At 38.2% G+C, this 15,447-nt stretch overlaps 1 protein-coding gene and 1 pseudogene across 3 annotated transcripts in view; both read right to left on the reverse strand.

Annotated features, from left to right (window-relative positions):
- Window positions 1–525: 525 nt before the first annotated feature.
- TRAK2 (trafficking kinesin protein 2) overlaps window positions 526–15,447 on the reverse strand; it is a 63,677-nt gene continuing 48,755 nt past the window's right edge. For all 3 annotated transcript variants that reach the window (XM_004262862.4, XM_033430042.2, XM_049711950.1), the window contains 6 exons: window positions 14,968–15,047; window positions 14,466–14,663; window positions 12,513–12,811; window positions 10,930–11,196; window positions 7,212–7,317; window positions 526–4,682 (listed from right to left, as the gene is read on the reverse strand). In XM_004262862.4, the coding sequence (XP_004262910.1) occupies window positions 4,004–4,682; window positions 7,212–7,317; window positions 10,930–11,196; window positions 12,513–12,811; window positions 14,466–14,663; window positions 14,968–15,047 (1,629 nt within the window). In that variant the 3' untranslated portion in view covers window positions 526–4,003. The remainder of the gene's footprint in view (window positions 4,683–7,211; window positions 7,318–10,929; window positions 11,197–12,512; window positions 12,812–14,465; window positions 14,664–14,967; window positions 15,048–15,447) is intronic.
- Window positions 9,849–15,447, reverse strand: part of LOC117201678 (WASH complex subunit 3-like) — a 105,269-nt pseudogene continuing 99,670 nt past the window's right edge.

A 15,447-nucleotide genomic window follows, 5' to 3' on the forward strand; every position in this document is an offset into this window, starting at 1 on the left:
GTGCTCTTGCAAGAGCGAGTGCATGTCCTTCTATTCCGCTATCTGGAACCAATCTCCATATTTCTAAATGGATATTAGATGAGTTTAAAATAAATACATCAATTAAATTGTGAGAGAGAAAAGAGAACATCAAAGAACTTTTCTGTTAGAATCCAACAATTCTCAAATTTAATTTCTTGGAAACAGTTTCGTAACAGCTAAAAGTATCAATAGTAAATTGTGGACTATAAGTAATGAATTGCTTCATACTTCCTGAGTCTTTTCAAATTAAAGATCTGCATTGACTTTAGATTTTATTTGTTTGTTGCTGATACTTTGCTGAGGAAATATGGCTATTCTATTTTTTAAAATCTAAGAAAATAGAATAAGATGTTTACTACTCATGACTATTGTTGTTTTGTTTTTTCTGCTGTTTTGACAAATAGAGTTGTTTTCTGTACCAAAAACAACATAATGGAAAGGAAAGACTTAATGCAGGATTACCTGTGGAAAGAACTGGGACAAAAACACAGAAAGACAAATGAAAATTTAAGAAGATACTCATGTTTATTATCTGATTAACATTTGACAAAGCAAAGGTAGGTGCACAAAGAGCTCTTTGACAAAGTCAAGCCCCAGATATCAAACTACAGTATCTCCCTGGCAGCCCCAGAGGGCACCATGCCACTCCCAGGTAGCTGTGCTGGCTATGCAACCACTCAGTGCACATGTTGCTGTGTTGTACTTGGAGTACAGGCTTGCAGGCATCTGACATCAAAGGAGTGGGCTACTAAACACTAAGAGTTCTAGTTCCAGGTGTCAAAAGTCAATGTTATTACCAACAAGTACTAACTGTGTACCAGAATGGTCAGAAAAAATAACAGGCTTTCAATACTGTATAAAATACACCTTTTGTAGAGAACAGGCTCTTGTTGTGAGCTGCCTTTAACTTATTTCCTCCCTTTGCCAAAGTCTGTTCATTCAGGTCAAATCAAGGACATATAGTACAAAATTTTTTAAAAAACTACTTTAACAATAGTCATTAACTTTTTTCCAAGACCCATGCCTAAGGCTATGTACATAAGATCTGGGATCATCATAATTCAGAAGAAATTTTAATTCTGAGTTCACAGGGAAGGTATCCCTCCTAGTAGATAATAGGATACTCAGAAATACCTGAGGTATAATCACTGAGACCCTTCAGAAGGAAAAAAAAGAATCAGAGTTCCCTATACTGGCATTAAAGTACATACACAGTTGATAAAGAAAAACTAAAATGTGAACAGTGCTAAAACATAACAGATAAATTAAGAAAGAACTTGCTACAAGGCTCCAGTTCTTACTATATTTTACACACAATTTCATTATAATAGAGATTCTCATTCTCAACCAAAAATGATTTTAGGTGGAAATTTCAAATACAACAAAACCCAGTTTCAAAACAGGATTCATTTCTAGAGACGAGCATGCACCAGTTTCCAATCATTGTGTTTCTGGTGGAACAGCAACATCAATTTAATTTTCAAAAACCAAAGTCTGGTTCTCTTTAATCAGACAGGCTTATTTGGCTGTGAACACACCCTTGCCCTACCTCCAAAGTGACCATTTTAGCCTCGGTTATTTTAAAAGTATACTAACTATACAGAACACTCCAACATCTAGCTTAATTTTTATAGCTGTTTATATAATATACATAAAATCTGATAATTTAACACTTTGTACTACTCTCTGGTCCTATATTTTCCTACTTCCTGATGTCTCTTGGAAACTGGTAACAGGAAGATTACTTTCTTAGAGAATAAATAAAAAGCTTAAAGAATTGTCTAAAATAAGCATCCCAGCATTACTTTATGAAGTAGCAACTCAAATATCATTTAAAATGTGAACTGGAATATTCTAGAAATTTAAACATCAGGAATTCTTCTGGTCCACATTCAGGGACATGTGCGTTCACTTACAGACCAGCTGGAATCCTTTCTGAACATCTCTGAGTATGGTCTGCTGATTTCAGAATGATGAGCAAGGGGGAGAGAATGGGAAGAGGTCACTCTTTTTGTTTTTAAGAAGTTAAAAGATTCTAAAAATCTTGGAAAACTCACACATTTTACTCTTGCATGTGTGTTTTGAGCACATAGCTCTTCCTGAAGGAGAGGCAGCTCAAGAGGAGAGAAGGACCCTCCTCTGGCCTGTAACAGGTGTATGGATGGGAGCCACAGGAGTAACACGCCCATCAAGAATTCTGCAGAAAATTGCCTTTCAGTTTAAGTCAGAACTTAGGAGCAAAACATTTGCTAATGAAGCAATGAAAAGATCAAGTAACATGCCTCCCATTTTCAAAAAGAACTAGCCCCCTCCTTCATCTTCTCTCCATAATGCCTTTCATGTAACAGCATTTCTTTCTCAACTGCATGGCCGAGATAAAGCCATGTCATCTGATGAGAAGCAGACCTTGGTCAGCAATGCTCAGAAAACAGATCTGTTTTTTCCCAATTCACAGCCTTGCGTCACACTGCTGAAAGCTGAAACATAATCCCGGAGTTTCACTTTGCCATTTCACATAATTAAAAAAAAGAAAAAAGGAATCCCAGAGAAAAAGAAAAAGCATTTGACTTTCTCATTGAAAAAAGTTCATTCTCTACTTCCGCGGGTATGAAGAAAAAGGCAGATGTTTTAATTTTATTTTATATTAAAAAAACACAATCTCAAAGAAAGCACCTGGGTTTTACTTCAGTTTATAATAATTTGCTGTGCCTGAGAATTTTTGTGCAAATATATGTCATCTTTCATTAAAAGTATGCATAGCACATTTTGGAAAAAGTTTAGTTGCAACCAACTTTCCTTCCAAAAAAACTTACAAAGATAAATACACAACATTCTCTAATTCCTATTGATTGCACTTCTGGTTTAACCCATCCAGCCTCCAAGGAAATTTGAAAGACATGTACAGTAATTATGTTCATACACCTTTGCCAATGCACTTATTCAGAAGAAATATTCTGAAAACAAGTTTCCTTGGTTCCAATGTACCCATATTTTCCTTCTTAAAGTAAATCCCTCCTACCCCCCACTAATGTTGTTTGGGGGGGTATTGTATAAAAATACAAATTAAAAAAATTAATCCTTGGGTTTCCCTGGTGGTGCAGTGGTTGAGAGTCTGCCTGCCGATGCAGGGGCACGGGTTCGTGCCCGGGTCCGGGAAGATCCCATATGCTGCGGAGCGGCTAGGACCGTGAGCCATGGCCACTGAGCCTGCGCGTCCGGAGCCTGTGCTCTGCAACAGGAGAGGCCACAACAGTGAGAGGCCCGTGTACCGCAAAAAAAAAAAAAAAAAAAAAAAAAATTAACCCTTATTAATCACAAATGCAAAAGGAATGTGGATTATGTTTGGGATCCCAGTGGCTCAAAGGCCTGAAAACAGAAAGCAGAAAGGGAGTCTCCACTAGTCTGATCTTATGCAAAAGGTAAAATTCCTTGCTGATAATGCAGTGAGCGTACTCTTTGATGGAGGTGTAATTTAACCAGACATTAACAGGGGCCAGCAGATAAGCCATCTCACTGTTGTCTCACTAACAGACTGAGTTTACTCCAGCAACCTTCTAGAACAGCTTTCTAAAGGTAACGGTCAAAGCTGCTCCTTCTTTTTTCCCATCTCCTAACCTGGGTCCTCCCTGCTTATGCTCACCAGAAGTAAATGTGCTAGCAAGTTCAGTATTTCTGGTATGTTCCAATATTACTGAATTTATTTTCTAGTCACTTTTTATTTTCAAGACAAGAAATACCAACTGGAGGACCACATTAAACATTTCTTCTTTCTCTGCTTCCAAACACTCATGACCTATCCATTTATACTTTCAATTTATCAGACAGACCTCATGCCAATTCTGTTTCCGTTCTTCCACTTTCCCCTTCCCACATTCACAACCCTTCTGCAACATTCCTTTTCTCTCAGACAAGACTACATGTATCAGTGCAAATCTTTCCTTCATGTGCTAACTTGTGTAAGAGGTCAGTCAACTTCTGAACCTCAGTCTTCCTTCAGGATATCCATTTTGGGTGATGATGTGCAAACTGGGGTGCCAAAGCTACCCATAATGACTGGAAGACTCTGATTCCTCCTCAGTCCACTCAATAAATTGCTACCTGAATTTAAATAGACAGCAGAGTTTGGTCTTTCAAGACCATTTTCTGCCTCTTGGCTTCTTCCATTTTCCTGGGCTGCAGGGGTCTTGATCACTCTGGCTATCCCCAGTCTTTTCAGCCTGTCCACTAAGTTCATCTTCAACTGGCCAACATCAGGAGGGTTTCGGGATGGTCTCAAGCCATACATCTCCTGGAGGAATGTTTCAGCTGGTCGGGAGGCCAAAAAATTTTCAGAGAGATGCACTCGAGGCTCAACGGGCAAAGGAGAAGGGCAAGGTGAGTGAGACGGTGAATTTGGTGGCGTGGAAGGGATAGCCAGGCCTCTAGGGAGAGGCTGGAGGAGGGGGTCCTCTGAAACTGGGCTGTGGTATGCTTTAGCAGAGATGCCTCGCTTTTGTAGAAGTTCAGCCAAGCTCATGGTGCCGCTGAAGGTTATGGTGGAATCTCGTCGGTTGGTGATGGATTCACCAATGCTGAGCCTATAGGACACAGCAGGAGAATTCACTGCTGTGTTTGATGAACTGCTACCACTACTTCCACAGGATAATGAAGTGAAGTCAGAGCTTTACACAGAAAGAAAAAAAAAAAAAGCAGGAGAGGGAATTTAAGAATAAAAAGTAATCCCAAGTCAGCATTTAAAGCAATTACAGTAGTTATCCATAGTAAATATAGAGGAACAGGCAACACATCAGTATGTGAGGAATGAAAATTTTGATGTGTTACTTCAATGATTAGTTATTTGTAATTTAGTCATTAACTTATTGAAACGTATTTCTTTTCACAGAATATGAGTTTACTGTACTTAGATAACTTTATTATTCTCAAATAATTACTTTATTATTCTTAAATTTTAACTCTAAAATATGTATCTGTGGAAATACAACTAAATTTTATAATTAAAAAATCAAAGAAATTTAACTATTGAAGAAAGTAAAGTTTAGAGATTTTTATTAACATATCCATTCCATAAAGTGAAATACACCAAGAGACAATAATCCGTGATTTAACAATTCTTCAACCTTTTAGAAAATACAATCTTTCATAATTAAACCGAAGATGGCTTTCTAAGGAGACACATTTCTTTTTAATCTGTCAATTTTATATTACTGAGAATAAAGTTCTAATTGTTAAATTTCCAAGAATGTTAATTCCAAAGAATAGTACTATAAGGATACCCATGGAACGAATTTTTCTCAATCTTGACTTAAAGCATGGGTTTCTGGCAAATTAAAAATAATTAAAAGCTTTGACAGCTATTAGAATCTTTCTTCTTATTCTATGTTTTGTTAAAAAGAAAAAAAACTAAATAAACAATCATGTACTCAAGGAAATGGTGATAGAATGAAGAGGGTACTTCTTTAGCAAATTATTCCCCCTTGAGCAAATGTTACCAGCATTTAATACATAAACTTTCACTTTAACACAAAATACTCAGAATATCTAGATATCAAGATTTATAAAGATTATGAACAAGATGCAAATTTAGGATTAATAAATAAACTTTCTAAAGTACCAACTTGTATTAAAGCAAACAACTTTGACACCTTGGTTCTGATGTAATCTGTCTACTGTATTCCCAGTCTCCCACCTCCCTGGTCCTACTTTATTGTAGAATTGCCTGTCTTTTCCTAAACTGTTCATGTCACTACCATACCAAATGATGGTATCAACCTGTATTGAGAGCCTCCTCAGGAACCAATTTTATAAAACTTGCTATCTTGTTGACTACAAGAACAATGTAGAAAAATTGCAGGTATGCCTGTAGACTTTATTGAGGTCTTTATAGGATCCACCCAAATGCTTCCCTGAACAGTCAATTTGCTTCTATCTTATAGACATTGTGAATCATAATGTTATTTCCCTCTACACTGGCAGCTAAAAAGCTAAGACTCAAATACATGGCTCACCTTACTTAGCAAGTATATAAGACTTTATAGTACAATTTATACACTAGGTGTATTCCTCTATCCATTTTATATCCTTACTCTTGATTCTTTTTTGCTTCATTTTTCTTCTCTACTTCTAGTTAACATTATCCTGCAAAGTTCTACATATCTCTGGAAATTGCCCTAGATTCTTTTTGGAATTGGTAGGACAGAAATTTCAGCAATATTGCTTATTGTTCTAATCTGTGTAGTAAATAATTTGGACTGCCCAGAGGGTTCTGGCTTTGCCCTCAGCTTCTGGGAGGTAATCTATGCCATGGCTGCTAGAAGTGTGTTTGTTCAGGATGGAGCCTGGCCACACTAGATCTTGGAGTGGACCTGGCCACACCCAAGAGCTGTAGGATGGGGACTGGCCATGCCAGGAAGACTAACCATGTGATTTAGGGTGGAAGCTTTGCGTCAGTGGACCTGGAGGTGAGTTATTATAGTTATAGTGAGTTATGGCTATATAGGTAATCAATCAATCATGCCTTACACAGTGAAGCCTCAGTAAAAAAAATCTGGACACTAAGGCTCGGGTGAGCTTCCCTGGTTGGCAATACTCTGTGTGCACTATCAAACACTGATACCAGGAAAGTAATGATTCCTAAGGACAGGGAGGTTTCATGTGTGGAACCCTCCCAGACTCTGACTTATGTGTCTCTTCCTTTGGCTAATTTTATCCTGTAACCTTTCCCTGTAATAAACAGTAACCACGTGCATAACAGCTTTCAGTGAGTTCTGTGAGTCCTTCTAGAAAATTTATCAAACAAGAGCATGGTTTTGGGAAGCCCCTGAACTTGCATGTCATATCAGAAATGAGGGCAGTCTTGTGCAGAGGACTAGTCCCTCCAATCTTGCAGTCTGGCTAACTCTGGGTATAGTTTCAGCTGGGTCATTTACTACCTGCCTGCCCTTGGACCAGTCACCTGAACTTTCTACGCCTCATCTTCTTCATTTAGACACTACATACTCGCTTGGCTTGCCTACTTCAAAGAGTTATAATGATCAAATGAGAAAATACAATGTGAAAATATTCTAAAAACAAATTATCACAGGACATTAATTAAAATTCTGGGAATTAAAATGACAGTAATTTAAAAAAGAAATTCAAGAAAACAGAATTGAGGAAAGAAGTAAGGCCTCATATTGCCCAGCCCCTCTTACCTGGGGGTAACCTGAGTAATATCAGAAGGATGTAATATTCTACAGGTGGTGAAGGTGAATGTTGAGTTTGTGCAGGAGAGACACTTTCCTGGGTTTGAGGTTGCAGCTGAAGTAGACAGTTTTAGGGAATCAAACACAAAATTGAAAGACTAGGTTAATAATGTAAAAAGTTCGTCATTACTATTAATAATACAGCATTTGTCTGGTGTCTTTTATACAAAAATTCCCAAATCTAGAAATGAAATATACATATTTCATTTTTTCCCCATGAATTTATTTATTTATTTATTTTTGGCTGCGTTGGGTCTTCGTTGCTGCGTGTGGGCTTTCTCTAGTTGTGGCGAGTAGGGGCTACTCTTCGTTGTGGTGTGCGGGCTTCTCATTGCGGTGGCTTCTCCTGTTGTGGAGAAGGGCTTCTAGGCGCGTGGGCTTCAGTAGTTGTGGCATGTAGGCTCAGTAGTTGTGGCTCACGGGCTCTAGAGCACAGGCTCAGCAGTTGTGGCTCGCAGGCTCTAGAGCGCAGGCTCAGTAGTTGTAGCGCACGGGCTTAGTTGCTCCCCAGCATGTGGGATCTTCCCGGACCAGGGCTGGAACCTGTGTCCCCTGCATTGGCAGGCGGATTCTTAACCACTGTGCCACCAGCAAAGCCCTACATATTATATTAGTATCCACTAGTTAGTATGTAGCTGAATCCTTCCAATAATTTGAAACTGTAATTCAAAAGGATTTAATATAGCTTAGAAACAAGAGAAAAACACATTCTGAAAAAATACATTAGAAAAAAATACCAAACCAAGAACTAGTCGTCCAATCTTTCTAGCCAAACTGTCTACTCCAGTGGTTCTCGAAGTGTTGTTTGCACCTTGTGTGAGTCTACAGGTCAAAACTACTTTCATAGCAATGTTAAGATGCTATCTGCCATTTTGACTGGGTTGGCACTTGCACTGCTGGTGCAAAAGTAATAGTGGGTAAAGCTGCTGGCTCCGTAGCACAAATCAAGGCAATGGCACCAAGCTCTACTAGTATTCATCACTATTGTCCAATTACAGTAGAAATTCATATCAGAATGTCCTGATGAAGCAGTAAAAATTATTTATTAAATCTTGACCCTTGGGGGACTTCCCTGGTGGTGCAGTGGTTAAGAATCCGCCTGCCAGGGGCTTCCCTAGTGGTGCAGTAGTTAAGAATCCGCCTGCCAATGCAGGGGACATGGGTTCAAGCCCTGATCCGGGAAGATCCCACAAGCCATGGAGCAACTAAGTCCGTGCGCCACAACTACTGAGCCTGTGTTCTAGAGCCCACGAGCCACAACTACTGAGCTCATGCACCTCATCTACTGAAGCCCATGCGCTCTAGAGCCCATGCTCCGCAACAAGAGAAGCCACCGCAATGAGAAGCCCACACACCGCAATGAAGAATAGCCCCGGCTCGCCGCAATGAAGAGTAGCCCTGGCTCGCCACAACTAGAGAAAGCCCGTGCACAGCAACAAAGACCCAACACAGCCAAAAATAATAAATAAATAAAAATAAAATAAATTTATATATAAAAAAAAATCTTGACCCTTGGACTTCCCTGGTGGCACAGTGGTTAAGAATCCGCCTGCCAAGGCAGGGAACACGGGTTCGAGCCCTGGTCCGGGAAGGTCCCACATGCCGCGGAGCAACTAAGCCCGTGTGCCGCAACTATTGAGCCTGTGCTCTAGAGCTCGTAAGCCACAACTACTGAGCCTACATGCCACAACTACTGAAGCCCGCATGCCTAGAGCCCATGCTCCACAATAAGAGAAGCCACTGCAATGAGAAGTCTGCACACCGCAATGAAGAGTAGCCCCTGCTCGCTGCAACTAGAGGAAGCTTGTGTGCAGCAATGAAGACCCAGAGCAGCCAAAAATAAATAAATTAATTAATTAAAAAAAAAATCTTGACCCTTGAAACTTTTTAATATTTTGTGTGATGAAATGGGAAGCATTAAGCACTCTGCTTTATACAGAGATACAATGGTTATCTAGAGGAAAAGCACATATGCAATTTTTACATTTTTTTCACAGAACACCATTTTTACTTGAAAGAACAATTAATACAAAAACTACAGTTATTCAGACTTGGATATCTGGCAACATTTTCTTGAAAAACAATGTAGTGAGCCTGTCTCTTCAAGAAAATAGCTGACAGGATTTGCTGCCAGTGACGAAATTTGAGCTTTCAAGTGAAAATAAGTGTTTTGGTAGACTTGTATCCATCGCTGAGAGCTTGAAAGATTCCTAATACTAAAAGACTTACCCAATGAGACAGGTGGTGATATATATGATTTTAATATATTCTATAATGAAATGGGTCAACATTTGGAAGATCTGCATAACTCAGTGAACCAATATTTTCCAAATGACCAATGCATTATGTTAACAAAATCATGCATGGGTAAAAGATGCATTCAAAGAGCAGGACAGACTAATAGATTTTAATGTAACGAAGTATGAAAAATTCACTGATGGGGTTTTAGATTCACATTGCTACAAACCTTAAAGAGACTACCACTTATCAAGTTTTGGTGTAACATCAAAGAATATCCACAAATACCTGAAGAGGCTATTAAAATACTCTTTCCCTTTTCCAACCATGTATCTGTGTGAGGCTGTATTTCCTTTCTTTTTTTAAACTTTAAATTCTTTTTATTTCATTTTATTTTTCTATTGAGGTATAGTTGATTTACAATGTTCTGTTAGTTTCAGGTATACAGCAAAGTGATTCAGTTACATAAATAAATATATATTTTTTCTTTTTCATATTCTTTTCCCTTATGTATTGTTACAAAATATTGAGTATAGTTCCCTGTGCTATACAGTAGGTCCTTGTTGGTTATCTATTTTATACACAGTAGTGTGTATATGCTAATCCCTAATTTATTATTAAATAAATTATTAATTTATTATTAAACTCCTAATTTATCCCTCCCCACCCCCCTCACCCCTTTGGTAACCATAAGTTTGTTTTCTATGTCTGTGGGTCTATCTCTGTTTTGTATATAAATTCATTTATATCAATTTTTTTAAGATTCCACATATAAGCAATAACATATGATTTTTGACTTTCTCTGTCTGGCTTCACTTAGTATAATAATCTCTAGGTCCAACCATGTTGCTGCAAATGGCATTATTTCATTCTTTTTTATGGCTGAGTAGTATTCCATTGTATATATGTACCACATCTTCTTTATCCATTCATCTGTTCATGGACATTTAGGCTGCTTCCATGTCTTGGCTATTGTAAATAGTGCTGCAATGAACACTGGGGTGCATGTATCTTTCTAAATTATGGTTTTCTCCGAATACATGCCCAGGAATCATATGGTAGTTCTATTTTTAGCTTTTTTTTTTTTTTTTTTGCGGTACGTGGGCCTCTCACTGTTGTGGCCTCTCCCGTTGCGGAGCACAGGCTCCAGATGCGCAGGTTCAGCAGCCATGGCTCATGGGCCCAGCTGCTCCGCCAGAGAGCAATTCTGGCTGAATTGCTCTCTCTCTGCCTATCTATTTATGTAGGTTGGCTAAGAAGTGGAGAGAATTAGAAGGGGCACTTATGCTATAGATTTCTATTGTCTTATATTGAAGACTGAGTACACTCCAGTAAGATTTATATAGAGGCAGTCAGCTGACCATACAGTTATGCAGAAAGCAAAGTACTACTGTTTACTGGACTACACTCAACCAAGCACTCTTCTCACCTGTAACTGGACCACCAGCTGAAGTCATGGGCGGCAAGAAGATTCCTGTGACTGGCTGGGATATTGATGATTTCTGTTCCACTTGAAGAGGTTGCTGAACCTGAAAAGTGATACCTTCCTCTTCATCTTCTTCTAAATCTGAGAGGTGATAGATGGCATCCTTGGGCAACTGGGTAAAGCCTTTAGTGATGACACCTGGTCGTGGGTCAAGAATGGTTCCTAAATTTGGTTGAGCAAGCTGCTGCCATTGGTGCAGAGTTTGTGATCCTGAGTACGCAAACCAAAAAAGGAACATGTTTTAAATTTCCCACAAATATTAAATCTTGAAAGAAGCTAAAACTGTATGTGTAAAAAAGTAATGATAATAATAAAACTCCTTATTTGGTCTTAATATTTTGGTAAAATTTGTAAATTAAAGTTATCTGTGGAAGATTAACAAGATGATAAAGGTATGAATAATAATCTGTTCATTTCAAAAGTTAACTTTAAAAAGGAAATCTAAAGCAGGGGTGAAAAACCCAAGACCACACCCTTAATAGGAACTAGGATGCTGAGGCAGTGATGAGAAAGAAGATACGTATCACGTCGGGTTGTATTTTCCCAGGTGACAAAAATTAATACTCCTTTGTCCTGGAACTATGCCTATGAACTTTGAACTCAAAAGCCAGGCTCCTAGGTTGGAAGGCACCTTGAATTACCATGGTTTTTCTTGTATATTTCTCAAGACTCATGTGTGCCCATGACTCTCCTTTCACCAGGCTCTTGGGGAGAGTAGGAAAGCGAAGGAGATGATAAAAAAAGGAGGATCAATCCTCGTGGTTTCTGTCTACGAATACTGGTGAATGATCATCCCAAGTACCTGCAGTGTCTAATTGTCACTAAGAGTCATATAATCCTAAAAACGGCAACTCTGACAAATACCTGTACTGACTATTAATGAATAAAATGAACTTATAGCACCTTTGAGTTTGAGGGGTCCTTATAGGTTACTGACTCAAAATTTTGTCTAATGCAGACTCTTTCATGATACTAGCAGAGGATCATTTGAATACTGTCAATATTCCATAAAACAAAGAGATCTGTTTTGAATTCAAGTTCTTAGGAGAGAATAGAAACTGACCTGAAATTAACAGAACTGAACAAAAGAAAAATACAGACACACATATCTGTAAGTAACTGACACTTTTTGGGTAAAGAACTTTTTTTTGAAAAGGAAGGTAGAGATGAAGCATTACATATAGATTATTTTTATTCATCTATCGTATCCTGTTTATCTTACCATGAAAACTGCTATCAAGGATATTCCTTAGCAAAGGACAAGAAAAGATTACTCCTCCTCCCTCACATTTGTAAAAAAACAGTATCAGTAGAAGAGAACTGACAGCTGATGGCTTGGAGAATGCAAATCTCTTCATTCATTTTCCACAAAGTTCTGCACGGTCACACAAACAATGAAGACTTAGGGATAATAAAGACGTCTTCTGCACTCAGGGTTCTTATAATTACAAGAGAAATCTCAATTCCAGGGGAAGGCAAAGCCAACAAACAACATGGCTTAGAAACAGCCCTTCCTTACTTATTACCTTCAAGGGGCTTGACAATTTGCAATTTTTCAGGCATAAAACCTCGAAGGCAACTGGCACTGCTCAGGTCTGTGATCTCCGACTGGTCGGTGCAGAGGGAGGCAAGGCTCTCTGTGGGGATGCCACAGTCACTTCCCCCTTCTTTCTGGCCAGCCAGAACCTGGATCTTCCGTTGCCATTCTTCAGCAAAGAACTGCTTCTCACTTAAGTAGTTCTGTCGCCGCAGACTCAGGCGATGCAGGGCTGTAGCCAAATCGCTCTCTTCAGAGTGTCCTGGTTGACAGACGTTCTGGACGTTCCTATGGGAAAAACACATTCACTGACTAGATCTGTGAGGGGCATAAGCAAAGCATAGACCTCTCCTTTCCACAATGGTGAATGTTCAAGAGATTGATCTTAAAAACACATATCTTTTCTTAGATAGCTGGAATACAGAAATAGTAACAACAAACCCAAATCTCTAATATAGATATATAATATTTTTATATTTTATAAATTTATTTATTTATTTTTGGCTGCACTGGGTCTTCGTTGCTGCATGCAGGCTTTCTCTAGTTGCGGCGAGCGGGGGCTACTCTTCGTTGTGGTGCACGGGCTTCAGTAGTTGTGGCATGCGGGCTCTAGAGTGCAGGCGCAGTAGTTATGGCGCATGGGCTTAGTTGCTCCGTGGCATGTGGGATCTTCCCGGATCAGGGCTTGAACCCGTGTCCCCTGCATTGGCAGGTGGCTTCTTAACCACTACGCCACCAGGGAAGCCCATATATGTAATGTTTTTATAGATCATTTCAAGTGACTTCAGATAGGCAAAACTATACTTTATTATGTTGTATTTATTAACTTTTCTGTTTCACTTAATTTATGAACCTACAGATAATGACCATCTATAAATTCAGTTTAGGTAGTCAAAAAACTAAATATTATTATATTTCACTGAATCTATAATACCATTGAAAGCAAGAGGTACCATTATTTTATGTACTAAAAAAGAAAAAAATGCTACCCATTAAACTATGACATGTCATTAGTTGCAAAAGATAAACAATTTCAAAAATATTAAAATGTGAACAAATTTACTTTAGGCCATAGAATCCTCTATGAATATTACAAACATTTAAAAGAAACCAACAAGATCTGTAAATACCGCACTTTCACAGTTCTGCAATACACAGTTTTTCACTTATTAACATTTAAAAAATTGGCGGTATCTTACAACTGATACCAAAAGAAAGAGTAGCAAGCCAAGCTTTAGTTATTCCATGTGTGAATTCACACAGATCTGTTTGTTAGATCTTTTCCTAAGGTAACTGTGTACAATGAGGTAGTATTGAAACAGCAAGCTATTGTGTGTATAGAATCTACCCCTAAAACCAGGCAATACAATTGAAAACCCAAGGTAATGGGTTTCTGCATTAAGAAAGACTTCCCTCAGATGCCAAACATCTAATTTTCAAAAACTGTCAGCTGACTTTCCAGTCATTCTCTTTAATTTATAGTTATACAAAATTCAATGAACTGAATTAATAAAAAGCAGAAAAAAATCTAAATTTAAACAAATAGGAAATTAAGAGCAATCTAGTTTTCGTCAATAGGTATTCCAGATTATTGCTTATCCTAATGGCACCAAAGCAACTGAAATTAGGACCATGGGTTATGAGAAAGTGTCATGTAATGCTATGCATAACTGCCAATGACCAAACAGATTCAAACAAATTTGACTTTGAACACAAAGATTTAGACTCAAATTTTGCCAAACCAGAGACGAAAGTAGTAAAGAATTTTATAGTTCAATGAAAACTCCATTTTGAATACACTTAATTAAACTTTTTCACTCCAATGATCTAACAAATAATGATACAGGGAATCATTACTGAATGAAAACTGACAGTTCCAGAACTTCCTTGGGACAGCACAGAGCAATGCTGGAATTTGAGTGTGTGAATCTATGTTTCTTACCCTGGATCTTCCTCCAAGTTACTCTTCTGGATTGTTTTGTCCTCTGTTTGTTGTAAACCAGATTCAAAAGGTTTTGCTGTCATGATGACACTTGAACGGTTGGAGCCTGGAATGGGTAGCAGAGCTGGGAACGGGACAGAGCAGCCCCGTGTGTCATTGGCAACCTTGACAGTATCAAATACCCGTTTTTGTTGGGCTCTGTCAAAAGAGAAGTGTTCATTATTGCCACTGCCTACCACTGGAATGCTTTAGAAAAGAGACATGTAAGTGTAGTTAATTAAAAATAAAGCCACCCTGAAGAGCATCTGAAGTTTTGGAGAAATTATTAGAAAATAAATTTCAGAACAAGAGAATGCTCTCACAGATGCAAGCACTACGAGGAAAAAACTGAATAGTAAGCAGATTTACTACTGAATCCCATAATACCAATCACTATGGATTGTGGCTTCTGTTTAATTTCCATCCCAATGGTTGAGTAACAACACATGTGATCTGAACTTACTTTTGTTTAAAGAGAGAAGATTCCTCATCCAAACTCAACTTCTTACGCATGGTCCCCTCAATCTCAGCCGCCAGAGATTCCTAAGAAAAAGAGTTTGATGTTACTAACAGTTATTATCTAAGAAGCCTGTTAGGAGAAATAAACTATCTTTAAATTATTTAACGGAGTTTCCAGAATCCAATACTTTCGGTGTTATAATAAAAGAAAACATTCACAGGCTAAAATGCAGGGGAAGAAAAGAGACATTCTGGAAATGTAACTTTTAAACAAGAACCAACTACTTTTTCATGATATATTTTTACAAGAAAGCAGTGGGAAAAACCAATTATGATAAATAAAAGTATTACATATGCAGACACACAAAAATAAAAGGTTTGAAAGGCTATAAACCAAGATGTTAATAGTGATTCTGTGGAGGTCACGATTTGATGGTATTTAGCAATTTCTTTTTGCTTCTCTGTAATTTCTAACTTTTCTATA

The sequence above is a fragment of the Orcinus orca genome, chromosome 7 (genome assembly GCF_937001465.1).
Source record: "Orcinus orca chromosome 7, mOrcOrc1.1, whole genome shotgun sequence".
NCBI classification, from domain to species: domain Eukaryota; kingdom Metazoa; phylum Chordata; class Mammalia; order Artiodactyla; family Delphinidae; genus Orcinus; species Orcinus orca.